This window comes from Brachyistius frenatus, unplaced genomic scaffold (assembly GCF_029030835.1).
Source record: "Brachyistius frenatus isolate BFR_SWC_R1_liver_20210118 unplaced genomic scaffold, ASM2903083v1 Contig_10, whole genome shotgun sequence".
Taxonomy (NCBI): domain Eukaryota; kingdom Metazoa; phylum Chordata; class Actinopteri; family Embiotocidae; genus Brachyistius; species Brachyistius frenatus.
Window position 1 is genome coordinate 3,240,902 of NW_027210609.1, and position 18,490 is coordinate 3,259,391.

General features: G+C 39.2%; 2 protein-coding genes across 2 annotated transcripts in view; one reads left to right on the forward strand and one right to left on the reverse strand.

The window, feature by feature from the left end:
- The window catches only part of poc1a (POC1 centriolar protein A), a 41,882-nt gene extending 27,719 nt beyond the window's left edge, over positions 1–14,163 (reverse strand). Inside the window, exons 1-9 of the mRNA XM_069690904.1 lie at positions 14,090–14,163; positions 9,552–9,636; positions 9,271–9,442; positions 8,846–9,025; positions 8,532–8,639; positions 8,294–8,409; positions 6,554–6,687; positions 2,209–2,277; positions 1,878–2,027 (exon numbers count right to left, since the gene is read on the reverse strand). Coding sequence (XP_069547005.1) covers positions 1,878–2,027; positions 2,209–2,277; positions 6,554–6,687; positions 8,294–8,409; positions 8,532–8,639; positions 8,846–9,025; positions 9,271–9,442; positions 9,552–9,636; positions 14,090–14,104 — 1,029 coding nt within the window. The 5' untranslated portion in view covers positions 14,105–14,163. The remainder of the gene's footprint in view (positions 1–1,877; positions 2,028–2,208; positions 2,278–6,553; positions 6,688–8,293; positions 8,410–8,531; positions 8,640–8,845; positions 9,026–9,270; positions 9,443–9,551; positions 9,637–14,089) is intronic.
- Positions 12,030–12,841, forward strand: b9d2 (B9 domain containing 2). The gene has a single exon (XM_069690905.1). It carries the CDS (start codon positions 12,030–12,032, stop codon positions 12,555–12,557), a length of 528 nt encoding a protein of 175 aa, XP_069547006.1. The 3' UTR covers positions 12,558–12,841.
- Positions 14,164–18,490: the final 4,327 nt, after the last annotated feature.

Sequence of the window (18,490 nt, forward strand, 5' to 3'; positions counted from 1 at the left end):
ACTCTACACAACAACATTCAGTTTCAGCACAGAACTGATCTCATCCCACACCTTTTAACGGATGCTGAAATGAGAGCTAACTACTGATGTGACAGTGTTACTGTCATGATAACACTGGCAGCAAACAGCTAAAGCACGGACGCGGTCATATGTAATTTATATCCTTGAAAATAAAAGCACATCAACAGGAATTCTGGATATTTCAAAATAAAAAGTCTAACTTGTTTTATACATCCCGGCCACCGATAGTGGAAACCTGACTGCACAACAGGCCTGTCAATCAAATAGACACGACCAAAACACCGATTTTCTCAGCCTATTTTCTAATTAATGATGGGATTATTTTCAGATGGACCACCAGAAAACTAATAAGAAGGAGTGACTTTAGCTAACAACACCAAAATTACTTCATGGAAAAAAAATTATTGACTTTGTGTTTCATGAGAGAAGTTGAATGGGAGTCTATGGAGCCAGAGGCTTTTTGGAGCCAACCCCTAGCAGCCCTCAGCGGTATTACAGCTTAAGGCACTTCCATATTGGCCTCGTTTTTCAGACCCAAAAGCTACGCCAACTTGTGGTCACGAGCCACCAGTTGAGAACCATTGCTAAAATATATTATTTAAATTTAGCTTTGAAATTGAGCCACAGAACGTGGCTGTTAGGCTACATATTAAGTGCACTGTCTTTTTGGATAGATGCGCATATCAGTCAGACAGGGTGTGGTGGAATCAGAGCAAGTAGAGACTCCTACTGAAAACCAGAGAATGATGTTCTATTAAATTACTCTCATGAAATTGGAGAACATGCTGCCACAAAATGGACTTAAGAGTCAGTAAGGCTTGATTTCCATCTGAATTTTTTAATAATCTAAGTGACTTTGGCATTGATTGACTCTCAGGATATTATCCAAAAACCTCTTAGTTGTCAAATTAAATCAAAACAGTATGAACCAGGATAGTGCACCGTCTCATGTACTGTAATGACGGAAACGATATTAATGTGTTATTAAGTTACAAAAGACTAACATAAAGACAAATTATCGGACAAGAACCAATAAACACAACAAGGCACTTTGGAAATGCTAAATAAGATATAACATCCAATTTGAATTTTCATGGTTACTTCAAGTTTGTCAGTGCCTTGTTTCAGCAATAGTCACATATAGACAATAATCACGGTAACTTGTAACAAGGAGATTATCTATTTGAACACAAGCATATTTTCTAACTGCTTGTGTCATGTGTTCTCATACCCTAACAGCCAAACTACAGGATTACCTTTTTATAATACTCTTCATGAGAGCTTTGCTTGAGTCCCTTGTCAAAATCATCAATGTGTTGTCATTTAATATATACATACTGTAGTCCTTGGCATTTACAGATTTGAGAGTTGTGACGTTTAAGAAATCCTTGGGCTTAAACCACAGATTTAAACTTTGGTTTTGAAATCACCTGAAATACGGGGCACTCTGGCTTAGTTGTTAAGAGGCATATTAGGTAACTGCAATTACTTCATGTCAGTGCCTTAATTCTTAAAGTATCCATTGAAACACAAATTGTGAAAAGATTATCGTTTTTTTTGTTTTTTGTTTTTTTTTAATCACTCAAATATGAATCATTCTGCCCTATAAAATGTCAAAGCCAAATCTGATGAATAATATAAAATGATTCAATGAAGTCTGAACTTTTATTAACCATGGACAATATTCATGTTTGCATGTAAAGGTTTTATGTGCAAAAGAATATATGTGATTGGAGTGTATCTAGGATCAAATAAATGTGTCTGTGTGAAGGAGCAAAGGGGCTGCATAAAATGCTGAATGCACACAGGACGTTCAGGTAGAACTGCTGTGTTTGTCCCTTGCTGTCTGGACTTACCTGGCTGCGGAACACAGATGGATGCGAGTTAACGGAGAAGTGAGCCGTGGAGCTGGCTGGTGGTGTCTGTATGCTGGAGGCAGTTTTATGTTGCAGTCTGATACCAACACCGCATTCAACAGAGTCAAAGTTGCTCTTCCACACCATTACCTGTAAATCAAATATAAATGTATTCCAAAACAATACACAAAATTCAAGTGAAAAACAAAAAAAAAGTGTCCTTAGCACTATGGAGAAAGCAAATAATGGATCTGCCAAGACACAAGCAAGCCTATCAGTCTGGTTATATCAGGTTCAATGTTTAAGATCAATTAGAGGAAGGTTCCATCACCTGTTCATCAGAGCTTCCGGAGGAAAAGTACTCCCCTGTCTTGGAGAAGGCCACACAGGTGACTGGACCCTGGAGCGAAGGGAAGGAGAAACAAAGGGAGGGAAATGAAAAATTGTACCATAATTTGGCCTCGTCTAGTTTCCTTATCTTTTTAACAAAGACAATAATCCTCAAACTCCTAGCTGCGAACTGTTAACTACATTTTTAAGAATCATAAACGTCACTGTCATTAAGAAATATTGTGCTCCATAAAACTGTCAACCAATTCAGATGAGCTGGGCACTAAAAGAGCACAGACCTCCGCTAACGTCAATAGTCCACTCTTCTATGATATGCAGATCTGCAACCAGAAGCACTGTACCGTTCAGAGACTTCAGAGAGCGCAGCACCGTGACGTAACTTGGAATACTTATTGACCGAGGTTATAGCTCCCTCCTGTCCCATGCACGATACGGTGCTGCGCTCCTTTTTGCAGAACTTTTTGATACACCCTCGTATGTCTGGATATATTTCCAAAACTATTTAAATGATTTCAAAATATGCTTCTGCCAAACTGAAGACTCACCTCATATGATCATATGAAGTGGAAATGTGTTTTTTCCTTACTATCTCAAGTGGAGTTCATTGCAGATAATTCCTATTTAAATGTGAGTAATAGTATAGTTAGTCACATGTATGTCATTTGAGTTTTCATTCCTACACCTAAGTTTGAGAAAAAAGTCGTGTCTATTATTATTATTATTATCTATTCATGACTATGAATGTAGTCAAATTCCAGTTCTCTCTTATGAAACCGCTGTCCCACTAAACATACAATTAAATGAGTAACGTTAAGAAAATTGTGCTGAACATTTGATAAATTACTATAGTTATACAGACTGAATGATGCATTGAGAGGATTTTCTTTTTATCAGTTTATTCAAACCGAAATATTTGAAAAGCTGAAACAGTACTTGTAAAAATGGCACTCTGTGTTGCATTCCGAGCGTTCATTCATTTCCAAACATTACACACAGTAACTGAAAAATATGAATAATTCAATATTTCTCCTCTGCCAAGAAACATGGCTACAGTGAAAGTGTAGGTGTTAATGTAAACACAAGGGGAATTAATGCAACATAAGGAATATAGTATACATACATATATATATATATATATATATATATATACACACACACACGTATATATACATACATACTCCAAACACACTTGCTAGTAAAGCACAGCAATTGTGTGCACAACGTACAATGAGCAAAAGCTGGAGACCATTCCTAGGTTTTTTTTGTGTCCAATACTCATACCACATCTTTCACCGATCCGAGGAAACAATATTATGCTCTGAAGAGAAGCTCTTGAATGTGTGTATATGTGTGGGTGTGTGTGGAGGAGGGGGTGGGTGTGTGAGACTGCAAGGGAGCAATCGATAACAAAAAGCAGAGACTCAGGTGGAGTGAGGTCACATGTGGTCAGAGCCAAAAAGGATCACCTGCTGGTGTCAGGACTTTGGCATGCTATGTGTGTGTGTGTGTGTGTGTGTGTGTGTGTGTGTGTGTGTGTGTGTGTGTGTGTGTGTGTGTGTGTGTGTGTGTGTGTGTGTGTGTGTGTGTGTGTGTGTGTGTGTGTGTGTGTGTGTGTGTGTGTGTGTTTGAGTGTGCGTGTATGAACCTGAAACATAGACGGGATCTAGCTCCTAAAACTCGCACTCTATCTTAGTCTATTCTTTTTTTTCCACCTCACAATGCAGAATAGGGTCAACGATTAGAGCTTGAGCCCTCCGACTGTGTTCAAAGAGAGGATGAAGGAGAGAACAAACAAAAGACTGGAAAAGAAACGGACAGGGAGGCTGCTGTGAGGGGGGAAAAAAAAGGGAGCTGTGTCCTGTGGCTGGCACCCAGACAGGCTAGTTTGGGTGAGGAATGGTTTCCCAGAAGCACCTGAGAGAAGCAGACAGTGTCACTATGGCAACGCGACGGCCTGACAGACAGCATGTTCTGTCTGTGCTCTGACTAATGCCTGCTGCCAGGCTGGCACTTGCCATTGCCAGACACGTGCAAACACACACACACACACACACACACACACACACACACACACACACACACACACACACACACACACACACACACACACACACACACACAGTTTGACAAAGCAATGAACAGACACATTTTATGTACTGACAAATGAACAGAGGTTGCAGAAAATAGACAGGTCCCACATCCACATGATGCTCTCCATAAAGAAATAACCGACAAACATGATTACATACTTTTACTGTTTTTATTTAGTGTACTGTTATTTCTCTGAAATCTCCTTCTAAGTGCAGTAACTGGTTGAGCTACATGAAATACGACTTCTTAGTCCGTGTTGCCATAAAACTGTAATGATGCAGTCTCTGCAGGAACAATTGAACTTTACACCAGCATAAAAAAAAAAATGTTTGAACCTGAATTTTTCCACTTACAATTATCAGAGGAGCAGACATTTAACTTAAAACAACGAAGAGCACAAATCTGAACGCTTCATTGGCAAAAGTTCAATGTTTATATGTCAGAATTGGTATTGCGCATAAAAACATAAAGCATGTAGATAGCAGTGCGGAGAAAGGAGCCATGGTTACGCATAGTTCATGGAAGTGGAAGCACGTGGCAGGATTAGCCAACAAAAAATAAAGCACAAACAGTTTTCTTGTGCGAGTTGTGCCGATTGTCGATTAGTGCTGATCAGACAGACGATTGGGTTGTGTCTTCAGATATCAACAGTTGATCGGATTTCCTTTTGGCACAACTATTTGTAGTGCGTGGGCACTAGATACATACAAAACTGGCACATCCTCTAAAAGCATCGCGACGTAAGACTTCTAGCAGCGGAGTGAAAGCTTTTTAGTCTTTGTGATGCCTCCTTTTTAACTTTTGAATCAGTTGTCACTTGACGTTGTCCCACCCTATCCCAGTTTCAAGCAGGAGAGGAGCTACGTAAGCTACAGAAGAGCGCATCTCATCCTTTTCGTGGGGTCGAAAATAATCGTATGCATTCAGTGAAGGACTTGCTTCACAAAAAGTTTTGGACAGGTTGTGAAATTTGTGTGACTGTGGAGCAGAGACAAACTAACCCAAATTAGCACGATTCAACCCAGCCAGGTAAGGTTCTCCCGAGGCTGGGCAAACAACACGTTTGTCAGATCCAACAGCAAAACACTTACATGTTTTCATATATAATACATCCCCATAGGTCAACACACATACACGGCATCAAAGCAGACACGTAAACACGTAAACCTGGACACCCACACTGAACAGATGGGGGTCTTCTCCAATCTCTAACTAAGCGACTGGAGAGACAATTAGCACTCTGAGTGCTCCCAGCACCAACAGATTGGTGGAGTCACCACTGAGCCAAAAAGAGCAACAACAGAAAGTGAGACAAAGTACAGGAGATGACAAATTTGGAGGCGCAAAGAGAGAGGGGGGAAAAGCTCTTCTTTTTTTTTTATCCTGACAGAGAGAGGAGACTTGGCAAGTGGTTGGAGAGAAACACAGGTAACAGACAAAATGAGACACGAGCAAAGCGTGCGGAGGGATAGATAAACAGATGGACCACATGTGGTGCTGGCAAGCCACCGGTTTCCACAACTAGCCAGCAGACCAGTCCGTCAGCTGTTCAACCAAACAGATACAGTCACGGAGTTGTCCGGCCGGCCAGCCAGCCAAAATGCGAGTGCATCATGTGTAGGAGAAATTGAGGAGGAAAGAGCAAATACAGGAAGAAAAGGAGGAAAATGAAAAGGATGATGATGGTGGCAAACAGAGAGGTGTGCTGAGGTCGGAGAAAAAAACGGCAGGAGGAGAAGGAAGAGAAGAGAAGGAGGAGAGAGGATACAGAGGAACAGAGGCAGAAACACAGTTCTGCTTCCTTCCAACAACCCTGAGATGAGTCACCATGAGTGGGCCGCCTGCGCCAGGCAAGTACCAAAATACACTACATACAAAAAAGGCATCATACACACTTTAGAGAATCAAACATGCACAAAGGAGATGTCAAACACTTTCACACATAGCTGTCCACACCAACCCTCCCCCCCACTCTCCCCCCAACACACACACACACATACCCACCCACACACCCACACCAAGAGGGAAAGAGAAACATGGTTAAAGCTTCGTTTTGGAGAACCAAGCAGACATCAAACTGTGCAGCTTGGCCAGTATGATGTGTGTGTGTGTGTGTGTGTGTGTGTGTGTGTGTGTGTGTGTGTGTGTGTGTGTGTGTGTGTGTGTGTGTGTGTGTGCGCGCGCGCGCGCGCGTGTGTGTGCGCGTGCGCGTGCGTGTGTGCGCGTGTGTCTACCTGGTGTCCATGCAGTGTATATAGTAGCTTGCCCTCTACAAGGTCCAGTATTTTCATTGTGGAATCGCTGGACGCAGTGATTAGGAAATTACCAGCTGGGTGGAAAGACAAACTGTTCACCGCGCCACTGTGGACTAGAAAACACACACACAAAAACACAGTTTATAACAGGACTTGAACAGACAATTTGTTACAGTAATTCAAACTGATATATATCCTTCAGCAGTTTAAGACAAACAGTTATATTTGACGTCTGCCTGTCAAATAACAAGGAATGATTAAAGATTATTTTCATCAAAATAATGACAATCTTCCAAATAGTGTTGAATATTACTTGTGTGGACTATAAAACATCTTATCGGGAAGTCAGAGGACCAGGTCAGTTGTTTCATAGTAACTCTGGCACCGTTAAGAGCAAACGTTTTGCTCTAAAACACTTCACCGGGACAGATGCTTGCCTTTGAAGTGCACTGCTGCTGTACATCACACTGCTCCAGTTATTGTATAACTAAGTGATTTCTCACCCGGTTAATATTAATATAGACCATTACATCAAGTAGAGTAGCCAATACAAACTCCCCAGACTTGAAAATATTCTGCCATGTGATCAGTGAGTTCAAGTCAAATTGAGGACAGAAGACATTCGATGAGCGGTAGGTCCCTCTGCTGGCTTATAGATGCGATGACATACTGATATAATACCTGCAGCTGCAAAAGCAAAAGCAGGATTGGTGTATTTTCTTTTTTAGTATGGCTCAGGTTCATGCAAGGACGGAGAACATGCTAAACACCTCAATAAACCCCAAACCAGTTGAATTAACAGCCCAACAATAATCTGAGATGGCTACAAGACAACACCATTCTGCCATTGTGGCGTTGGCTGCCCGTCCATACACTATGTCTTAAAGGACCAGGACTAAGGCTTTCTAATTATGTACCTGTCTGGGTTGTATATTTTGAATAATTCCCATGGGTCTAACAGTAAACAATCCACATTTTAACCACAATGTCACACTTTAGGCAGGTTAAATTGCTAAATAACAACATGTAAAGTGAAGTGGAAAAGCCGAGAAAAGGAGAGAAGCTTTTATCTTCGTGCCCAATCTCCTCAGACAGATGTGATTATCCATTATTAGATTCCACGACTGAAATCCATTTAAGAGAGCCTGTTAGAACAATCAGACTGAGTGCCAGACTGGCAAAAAGGCATCAACATGTGGTTTATTGAATATGCAAGAAATCATTAAGCTTGATTAGCACCCTGATCATGAGCTTTAAGGCCTAATTTTATCTTTCAATTATTTGTCGTGAACCTAATCTGTATTTAAAAGTGAGGATTTACTTTCGGTGCATTGCAGAGTCGGTTTGGAGGGAATGAGCAGACTTTAAATGTTTGCCATTTAAGCTCCTCTACTGAAATTAGAGAAAGCACTATATATCCAAACCAAACACAAACTCTGGGCTGTGGTTTTGTGTTTTCGTGCTATTATATGAGCTATCATATAATAAAAGCTAAAAAACTTGACTGTGGTGTTATTGCAATATTGCAGCTATAACACATCAGGGATTACTAATCTGAGAGTCTAGAAACATTAAATTATTCTATAAATGTTAGGATTGCTATATTGTCATTAAATAAAGTACATAACAGTTTTGCTTTAAGCTGGAAAATGCAGTGTGATTTTGCTCCATCAGATGACCATGATCTACCTTCATACAGGTTTTCTGAGGTGTCTTTACCTTGGTAGTGCTGCAGCATCTTATGGGATCTGATGTCCCACACCTTGACAGAGTTGTCAGTACTTGCTGCAGCAATGCACGTTCCACTGGGATGGAAGTCCACGTGGTTTGCATAACTTGGAAGACAAAAAAAAATAAAGCAAGCAGAAAAACTGTCAAAAACATTTTGTTTTTGGTCATTCCTCATGACATTTCCCATCCACGTTTCCCATGTATCATTCTGGTCGCAGGTGCTCACCCAGCATGTTCGTTAAAAGAGTGAATGCACTCTCTGCTGTTCTTGTCCCACAGCTTTATAGTTTTATCATCACTGGACGACACAATCAAACGATCATCTGGAGAAAACCTGCAAGAAATATATAAAAAAAAATTGTGAATCACAAACTGGTTAAACTCTGTATAGAAAATATGTAAAGAGTAATTAAAAGGTCATACATAAGTGTAAAAACAACAAACAAAATCACAAGTAGAAATGTTTGTATAGCAAATGATATTTAACTGCTAAAATTGGATAGTATATTATGTGGTGAAAGCTGTCTCTGTGTCTCATACTTGGCACAGCGGACCCAGTTGATGTGCTGGTTGAAAGAGAAGAGGAACTTTTGCCGGTGGACGGTCCACACTTTGATGGTCTTGTCGTCAGAGGCTGTGACCAGATTCTGTCCGTCACCAGAAAAATTAACGCTGCGCACGGTGGCAGTGTGAGCTTTGAATACTGTTGACTCAGCCTTCCTGTAAGCACACAAGACATCATTGAAGTGTAAAACAAACAAACAAAACTCAGTGGGTGTTCAGCAATGTGTGCCTTCCTTTGGGTTTGTAGAAGAAGGAGATAAATGGTATTCAGTAGAACTTGTTTTGCTGCCTTTATGAGTCAGCATCATTGTCCTTTGTGGCAGTCTTGATGTGGAATCAAAAAACTGAAAAAGTAAATAAAGAAAGATGCTACACAAAAAAAGGGATTCTTCAAAACCTACATGCTGGGCACCCAAAGACGTACAGTCCTGTCTCTGGAGGCGGAGGCGAGCAGGTGCCCAGAGGGAGAAAACTGAACGGAGAGGACAGCCTCCTTGTGTCCATCAAAGCGATACGCTCGCATCTGAGGTTTCATGTTCCAGATCATCACGCAGGAGTCCATAGAGCCCGTGGCTGGGAAAGGAGGGAGCAAGAATATGGCGTATGAACAACAACATACACACAGAAAATGAAACAAAAGAAAAGCAAACAAACACGGATTCATAAAAGATGAGGTGGTTACCAATCTGTTTCATGTTGAAGCTTAAGTCCACACTGGTCACCGTGTCCCTGTGGCCCTTGAAATGTCGCTCTAGGGTCGGATCAGACTATGTAGACAAAAAGACAGACACCATAAATTTGGGATTAATCAATAGTCATTAATCAAGGTCAAATAGGCAAAAAGCTAAGTTAAAAATCTTACAACAAATTATCCTTTGGTGTTTTTCATTAAGAGTTTAACACAGAACAACTGCTAATCTGCTTCATCAGGACTATGTGGGTGTGCGATATGACTGACAGTGGCCTGGCAACACAAAAAGCAAACAAACCCTTAATTATCATACTTAGCTACAAAATTATGATATTCTCTGCAACAATGAGCTGAAAGTTTGTCCAGCCACTTTAACTGTTCTCACTCTGTTGTCAATACAGTTTGTGAGCAAATATCAAAGGGTAAACTTTTGATTTGTAAAATACTCATACTGCAAAGTGTCATAAAATGCTATTGAGAATCCAGCTACATGCATTATGCATTCATATGTATTTGATCAACATACTCAGACATTGAGCTGGTTTTCTTTTTTTCTTTTTTTTTTTTCTTTTTTTACTGAAGACAGTTTTACAAGTCATCCAGGAAAAAGAACAGGTGTTATAATAAAATTGGGGATGGATGAACTCCAGCTTTGCTGTTTCAGTGTCAGGGTCCTGGCGTTGTGCACGTTGGCTTATTATCACAGCTTACTGGAACACTTTAATGGAATTGAGTCATTGTTTACGGTATTAGTGACACACGGGCTTTTTCTGCTACGACAAGTCAAAATGTTTGCTGTGAAAAACACCCACCGTTTGTGACACATCTCATTCCAAAAGCATGGGATTAAAGAGGTCACCATAGCTGCCACCAGTCCTCTGGAAAATCTTTCGACAAGATTTTGAACAAATTGATGATAAGCATCCCCTGACTGATGAATACACAAAGAGCGTGGATCAATGTTAAACCCCATTCTGTGTCTGGAATAGTAATTTTACATGTTGCTTGTTATCATTCTCCATCATACTTTGTTGTGATAGCTATAGACAATAATTGTGCTCCTACACTATTTGATAGGGTCACAAACTTAACCAAAACATGCTTAAGTTTAATGTAAAATTCAAATATAAATTATAGATAGAGTCACAAATGGTAATATATGTGATTACACAAATCTTGGTGTACAAGTGAACTAACTAAAACAAATTTCACAGCTGCAAACATTACATACATAGGTGGAAACACATTTGACAGTGGTTATCAAAAGTATGGGGCATGGGATGGTGAAAATATCTACATTAGCATTACAGCTGAGTCTTAATCAAGTAACAAAATTTGACAATTCTTACATAGTAAATAATTATATAATAAATAATGTAATAATATATATTAAAAAAAAGTAGATAATTATTTTAAACTATTATATAGCAAAGCAATTTTTACATACTTTTATAAAAGATTAATCAGCAGATTATTTTATCAAAGGACCGCTTGATTAGTTGGTTTATAATTAAAAATAATAATAAAGGACGTTAATTCTATGCCTGAAAATGATTAACAAAAAATAAAGAGAATTAAATAGTCAGGAAATTCTTCTGTAAGCAGGTGTCATAAAATTTGGAGCATTGTGCATGCACTGCATTAATAACAGAGTTACCTATTAAATCCTGTAAAATTACTGATAATCATTTCAGCTCTGCTTGTATTTACTGTTCTGTTGGGTAGCATAATTCACAATAGGGTACCCGATTTTATAAGAACAACTGTCAATTTTGTTAAACTTAAATGAAGGATTGTACTTGAGTAAATTACTCCACTGACTATATACCAAAGGCTTTCTGGAATTGGAAGCTTCACGGCCGCGGTGTCGCGCTGTTTCACATTGCACGTGTTCCTACACTCAGAAAGCCTGTTTATATTCCCGAGAAACTAACAAATCATTTTGGAGCTTGTTAGAAGCGGGATTCTTTCATCACTGGCTGATTATGCGAAATCAAAATGTAGGGAATTTGTATTTTGTTTCTAATAAGGAAAAATACATTAATGTTATTTTATTAACAATGCGAAAGACAGAAACGGTGCTACGGACAACTCTCTAAGCCCTGCAATTAGTCTGTCAGGCAGCAAGTCCTAAAATGGTCTACCAACATTTATCTTTACGATTCAAATTAACTATTGCTCAGGTACAATATTGAAAAGAGTACAGTTTAAACGTATCTGGTTACTGGTCAGACATCAAGTGACTAAACGTATTTACGAATGTGGGATCTGATCTTGGAAGGAAGTGCTGCCTGACAGGCTAAACTTCGGGTTTACTATCACTGACGTCACAAAAAGGTTGGCTGAAAGGCAGGCTTGTGTTACCAAGGAGACGTGAGCCGTTGCTACCGACTGCTAGCAGTCAAACTCGGAGAAGAAGAAAGGGGACTTTCGGTGCCGCATGTCCTGGTTGAAGTGGACAGTCGTGTCATGGCCGAGCTGCACATCATAGGCCAGATCGTTGGGGCCGGTGGTTTCCCACAAAACAGCCTTTTTTGCAAATGGGGAGTTCACACGGGTGGAGCATGGCGTCTCTTGTCTGGGCTGAAGGAGGGTCAGACCCAGGTGGACATCCCTCAAACCGGAGACACGGCGTACTGGAGTCATCCCATCGACCTGCACTACTCCACCAAGGGGCTCCAAGGCTGGCCGAAGCTCCACCTTCAGGTGTGGCACCAGGACTCGTTCGGACGCTGCCAGCTGTACGGATACGGCTACTGCCACGTCCCCTCGAGCCCCGGACATCACCGGATAAGCTGCGCGACCTGGAGGCCTCTCGGCTCCTGGCAAGAGCAGCTTGCGCAAATGTTTGTCGGCGGAGGTCCCCAGCTCCGAAGCCCGGACCTCATATACAGCGGGGCGGACAGATATAGACTGCACACCGAGGCCATGGGGACCGTGGAGGTGGAGCTGGGCGTTATCATGAGGCACTTCGACAAATATGGCGTCGAGAGCTGAGACTTTGTAATGAGGAAAAAAAAACCAAAAAAAACTCTAGGAAATTGAGACGGATATGTTGGACAGCCTTTGTATTTACTTGTTGGTTTTTTTTAGTAAAGTTTTCTACCATTTTTTTCTGTATTACGTTTATGTTTTTACACACCGGATGTATGTAAATTAAAAAAAAAAAACCTGATCTTAACGAAGTTGGTTCCTTGTTGCTATGTACTTTGTCACTCACAATTATGTCCCATTTTTCATAATATTTTTTAAATACATTTACCATATAATACTGTGCTGAGCTCATAGTTTTACTTGCATTTGATTTTTTTTAAATATTTTTTGGAAAATAAAAGTATTTATTTTTAAGAAGCACTCAGTGAGAGCAGCAGGTGTTTTTCTAAATATAAGTGTGATACGGTATTGCTGTGATTTTCAACATTTTTTTTAATATGCTGACTATTGTGATACTACCACAATAACTTTTTTTAAACTGTAAATTATGCAAAATATAAAAACAGTGCAAAGAGCAATGATTTTCCAATAAACACAGGAACATAATAAAACATATATACACATGCATCCCTCAATGTACACTTTAAATGTGTGTGCACATATAAGCACAATATTATGGGGTATATATATACATCTCTGGCAGATTCTTAGTATTTGTGTTTATCCACTAAAAAGGCAGGATTTTAAATAATTTCTTAAATCTCCAACCTAAGTATGTCACATAAACGACATACATGAAATGATAATATTACACAGGCTCAATAGCACAATTCACAAGTTTACGTAAATGTGACACTGGCTATGTATATGACAAATGTAAATTTATAGCAGTAAACACGATTGACCGTTTGTGACGCATAAAATGAAATACAACTAAAGTATGACATTTCCTTTTTCATAGTGGGTTAATTTGTATTTGTGAGGTTTTAGCTGCTCAGTAGCTTTAAAACTAGTTATAAACCTCAACCTTGGACATGTATTGTGCTTGTATTACCCTTTAGCCCCTGCCAGACATATATACGTGTGACCAAAAGCATAGGTATTCAAGTCCTTGAAGCAAAAGTACTAATACCACATTGTGAAAATACTCCACTACAAGTAAAAGTCCTGCATTCAAAACCTTACTAAAAGTAAAAGTGTGTAAGTATCAGTAAATTTGTTTAAAGTATCAAAATGGGGAAGAAAAAAAAACCCCTCATATAATGAAAATGCTTACTATAATCGTTTTTTTTTTCATTAAGTATTATGTTTTTTTGGATTAGAAATACTGCTGCCTTAGTGTGCAAGGCAGTCATCCTTTACAGACACGTAACTATAGCAACAAGCTTCAAATTATCTACTTTAATAATGTACTCTGGCCCCTAAATGCAGCTGTGGTAAATTATCCTCAAGTGAAAGTTGCCACGTCAAAAAAAAAAAAATCACTACTGCAGTAATAAATAAATCAATTGATTATTAAATGTACCGAGAAACCAATGTGAAACGCGCTTCATCTGAGTGGTTCAGGGAACAAGTGCCGTGCAGCTAAAACTCACCAGTCCAGAAGTCATTTTTGTTTGTTTGTTCTGATATCGGAGACAAACACCCGTTTGGGAGCGAAATAAAAAAAAAAAAACACGCTCTTCTGGTCCGTTAATAGGACGTGAGGATCACACAATGTCGTCCCGCTGTCTCGCCAGGCGCTGTGCTCACCGCTAGTTCAGAGCTAACCGGTAGTTGCTGACAACAACAAAAATTCAGTTTACGCGCCGCGATTGGGCGCCGAGCAGCTGGTCGCTCTTCTTAAAGGGGACGTGACCCCCGAATAACGTGCCTGTTGACAAAAACCTCCATAAAACGCTGGTAATTTTGCACGAGTGTGGTCGGATAATATTTAAAAAGGAATAGGAGCAAATTACGCCTATAATATTGATCCATGTAGATCGTAAATTAAGGATTTTTTTTAAGTGTAGTGACTTACTCTTGCCACTAGGTGTCAGCAGTGTTGCACTACTTGCGTTCCCTTGAATGCTTTTTAAGTGGCGTTTGCTGCAGCTGGCATCTGTAAACCTCTTTTTAATGTAGATATATGTCATTTTTCACGCAACAATAAGATAAATGAAAAGTACTATCAAATAGCTGATGTTCATTTTTACCTTTTCTTGTATTCCACTGAATTTCTTCAGGTATTGTCCTTTTTACTCATATGCATTTATCTTACAGCTATTAATAGCTGTCTGTAACATATGATGCAACAACATTAAAATGCTGCCCCCTCTGACAGGAGCATTTTTGAGTATTTTAATTATTTAACTTATATTTTGTTACTGTTACTTCTCATGGAAAATTGCAAATGTAAGTTTGCTACTTTCTCTTAAACAAACAATTTGAATACCTCTTCTACACATATCATTTCCAAATGCTGTGTGTGTGCTAAAAATGTATATACATATTTTAACCTGAGTTTAAATAAAAACTAATTGAACAGCTTACGTCTTTATTTATATCACCATGGTCAGACTAACTTAATAGAAGGCCCTGTAACAGTAAGAAAAGCACAGGTGTTATGGATAACTTTAATGACGTCTTCTTCAAGTGTCCTAGTGATGAACATCATTGTTTACTCCTGTGCTTTCTCTAATGTGACAGGTCAGCATGTCTTCTGTGAAAACTGCGAACAAGATGGTCAAAGTTTGTACACACACATACACAACTTTAAGAATATGCAATATTCTTTACAGATATATGAAGGTTTAAAAAAAAATTATGACAAAGGGACCATCGTCAAGAATGACCCTAAAGATGAGGTAATAAAACATGAGATCTTCTTCACGGTCCTTCATAATGTCAGTTGATACTTGATGGTGTATTCAGGTTTCATTAATGTAGCACAAACCAGCCAAAACATTTGAAGCATGAATGGTTTTGGGGCTCTCGGACAGCGTTGCCCGGTGAGTAATCCTGTTTTGAGCATCACTCTTGCAAATGTAGAGCATGTCAACGCCATAGTAAAGGCATAGGTTACCTCACCGATTGCAGGTCAGATTATTTCACTTGTACCATTTTTTTGTCATATTGTCTGCCAAAGCTAAAAGTAAAATAATTGAGATTACAATCATCACAGGGCTACCAAAGGGTGGAAGGAGTCAACAAAAACTGCATCGACAAATACTAATTTAACTACTTAAATGTGACATTTCGAGGATAAATTATTTAAGAAACAACCTTCTCTGTTCACGTAACCAGTAACACAAACCTGTTTTTAACTAAAACCCTTGTGGGCCATTTGAGCTGTGAGGACACTGTGTCATATAACCAGGAAAATCATCCCTCAAATGATGTAATACTTTGCTGTTACCACAGATTTGTATGGCATCAATGGCCTCAATTATGTTGTTTTCATATTATTTTCTCAGTATGTTGTATTGTTTCTGTTTTTTAGAATGTAGTGCAAAAACAAGCAACAAATCGCATAACCCATGGGCCTTTTTTCAAAAATGTTAATGAAATACTCAAACACAGTCCGGCCTCAAGAGAAAACGACACACCCACCAGGTTAAATAGTTACAATAATACTTCATCACATACATTACAGACTTTTCATGCACTGCTTCATAAAACAAAATCATGCAATGCAACACATCAATATGTTATTCTTTATATGAGAATGGGGGAAGGTTCACGTTTTTCTTGACAAAGGTAATGCCCTTTGTTTCCAGTAGACGTTGACTGGAAGGAGACGGAAGGAGAAAGAGAAACAGCTTAATTGACTGGAATCCTTTTCACCGCAGTTAAACATTTGTAATAAGTAACTGTAGAAATCAGGGTCACGTTTGACACACCTCTGTCGTTTACACACACACACACACACACACACACACACACACACACACACACACACACACACACACACACACACACACACACACACACACACACACACACATGCACGTGGAGTCAGATCTTTACCATGCATAAAGGTCCTCAGTAGCACTTCTAGGTTCCAAAGCAATAAAGTCAATGTCAGTATCAATGCCAAAAGTCACACTGCATATTATCTAGGGCAGCAGGAAATAGTTTACTGAAAATAATCTGGCCTTGGTCCGTAGACACAATTTCCTTTTCAGTAAAAAAGGATGTTTTATGGTCTATGTTTTAGCTATATGAGTCCTTGACTCATTTGTGACAAAAGTCAAACTGAGCTGGATATACTGGCTAGTTAGGGAGCTAACCAGACAACACAATCTTAAAAGAGACTGTTTTGGAGTAGTAGTTCACATCTTGACAACGTCTGTTTTTTCATGCACCTCGTCTTGCTACAATAGGCTGAGATGAAGAACAACGTCTTCAATGTTTGTTTTTAGTTTTTTTTCACTTATGTTTGATTTATTTTAATTTTTTAACTTCAGATTTCAGCAAGTTGTTTAGCTTCCAGTCTTTTTGCTAAACTAGGCCAAGACAGGTTCTCCCACCCATTTTATGTGTGGCATAAACAAACATCTCATCTCGACAATGCCTTGGATTAGGGGGCTGACATTTACAGAGCAGGTTCATAAAGGCCCCATGGAGCAATGTACTCCGATTTCAGCACCCACATCCTTAGTATGTTGGGAAACATGACTTCTGTCAACGTGGCACAACTTTGGGCAAACAGGAAAGTGTTTGACAGCATCAGGGCAGCAAAGATACCAAAAATAAAGCTGATATCTTCTTTTTAACTTTTGGTGTGAGGGTATGAAAAAGCAATCATTATTTCCTTAGATTTAAGTTCCTCTCTGACCCTTTTCTTGTGTGACAGGTTTAGAAATGATCTACAAGGCTGCCTTCATATGAAACTGAGATATGTTGAATAGGAACAGAAAATGATTTCATAACAACCGTCAATCTCACTTATAGCCTCATAAGGGTACAGCCATGTTTATCATGTGAATGTACTCATGACAGCATGATAGAGGTGAAGTATGTGGTCTGAAGTCTCACAAAATGCACTATGATGAGATCTGAGTCACGCAAACGAGTGTGACGAGGGGTTTTACAGTGTCTGAACACGTTATTGTGTTTAAAAGCTCTTTGGCAATGTGTAATTGATTTTCACTCAACGCTTTGTTTGAGTGAAGGAAACATATTTGACAACATTCTTCTCCCTCAGGTTTTTAAATGATCGCCTCGATTCTGTCAACTCCTTCACAGGCAAACAAACCAAAGAAGGAATTTGTTTTCATTGTTGCACAGCTTCAATGCAACAATGCTAGAAGAGTGCATGAAGTGGCATATTTTTAGAGACCAAACTGAAAATATGCATCTCCTGAAATGAGGAAATGTTAAGGCTCGTTAATCCCCTGAATGTTTATGATAATGTACATAGGTTTGCCTCCATTATGTAGCTGTCTGTCACAACATGGTTTGGCTCAACAGTCCCATGACAAAAAATAAAATACTTACAAACGTCTTCCATAAAGATATTCAGTAAAAGAAACAAAGTCTTTAACAGTGGTAGCAAAGTCCAAAACACTATCTTTAAAAAACAAAACAAAATCATAACCTTAAATAAAGCTTTTTGTTTAAAGGGTTTTTATGGGTACGAACTGTGATATAAAATATTCATGAAAATGTCCCCACTCTAAAATGAGCCTCATGTCATGCTTTGCAGTTGCAGCATAACGGTGTTCAGGTTGTTTTTTTTCAGGGCGCAGAGAAGGTTAGAGCATCCAGTTGCTTGTCATATGCAGTGCACTGTGTTCTGTTTATTCCTGTGTCAAAGACAGCCTGCACTTGTACTGTCATGCCAAGGATTAAATAGAATCTGAAGAGTTTACTTGTTTTGATTAAGGCATGCTTTTGCTCTGGATTTTGGGTGAAGTTAGTTAATTAAAGTAATTAATGGCTCATAGAGTCCGTATGTTTTGTTTAACAGGGCAATGTCCAAACCCTTTCAGTGTTTGATCCTGAAATTGTTA

What these genes read in the sequence shown, in the direction of transcription:
- b9d2 (XM_069690905.1), top strand. Translation starts at nt 12,030, where the DNA reads ATGGCCGAGCTGCACATCATAGGCCAGATCGTTGGGGCCGGTGGTTTC.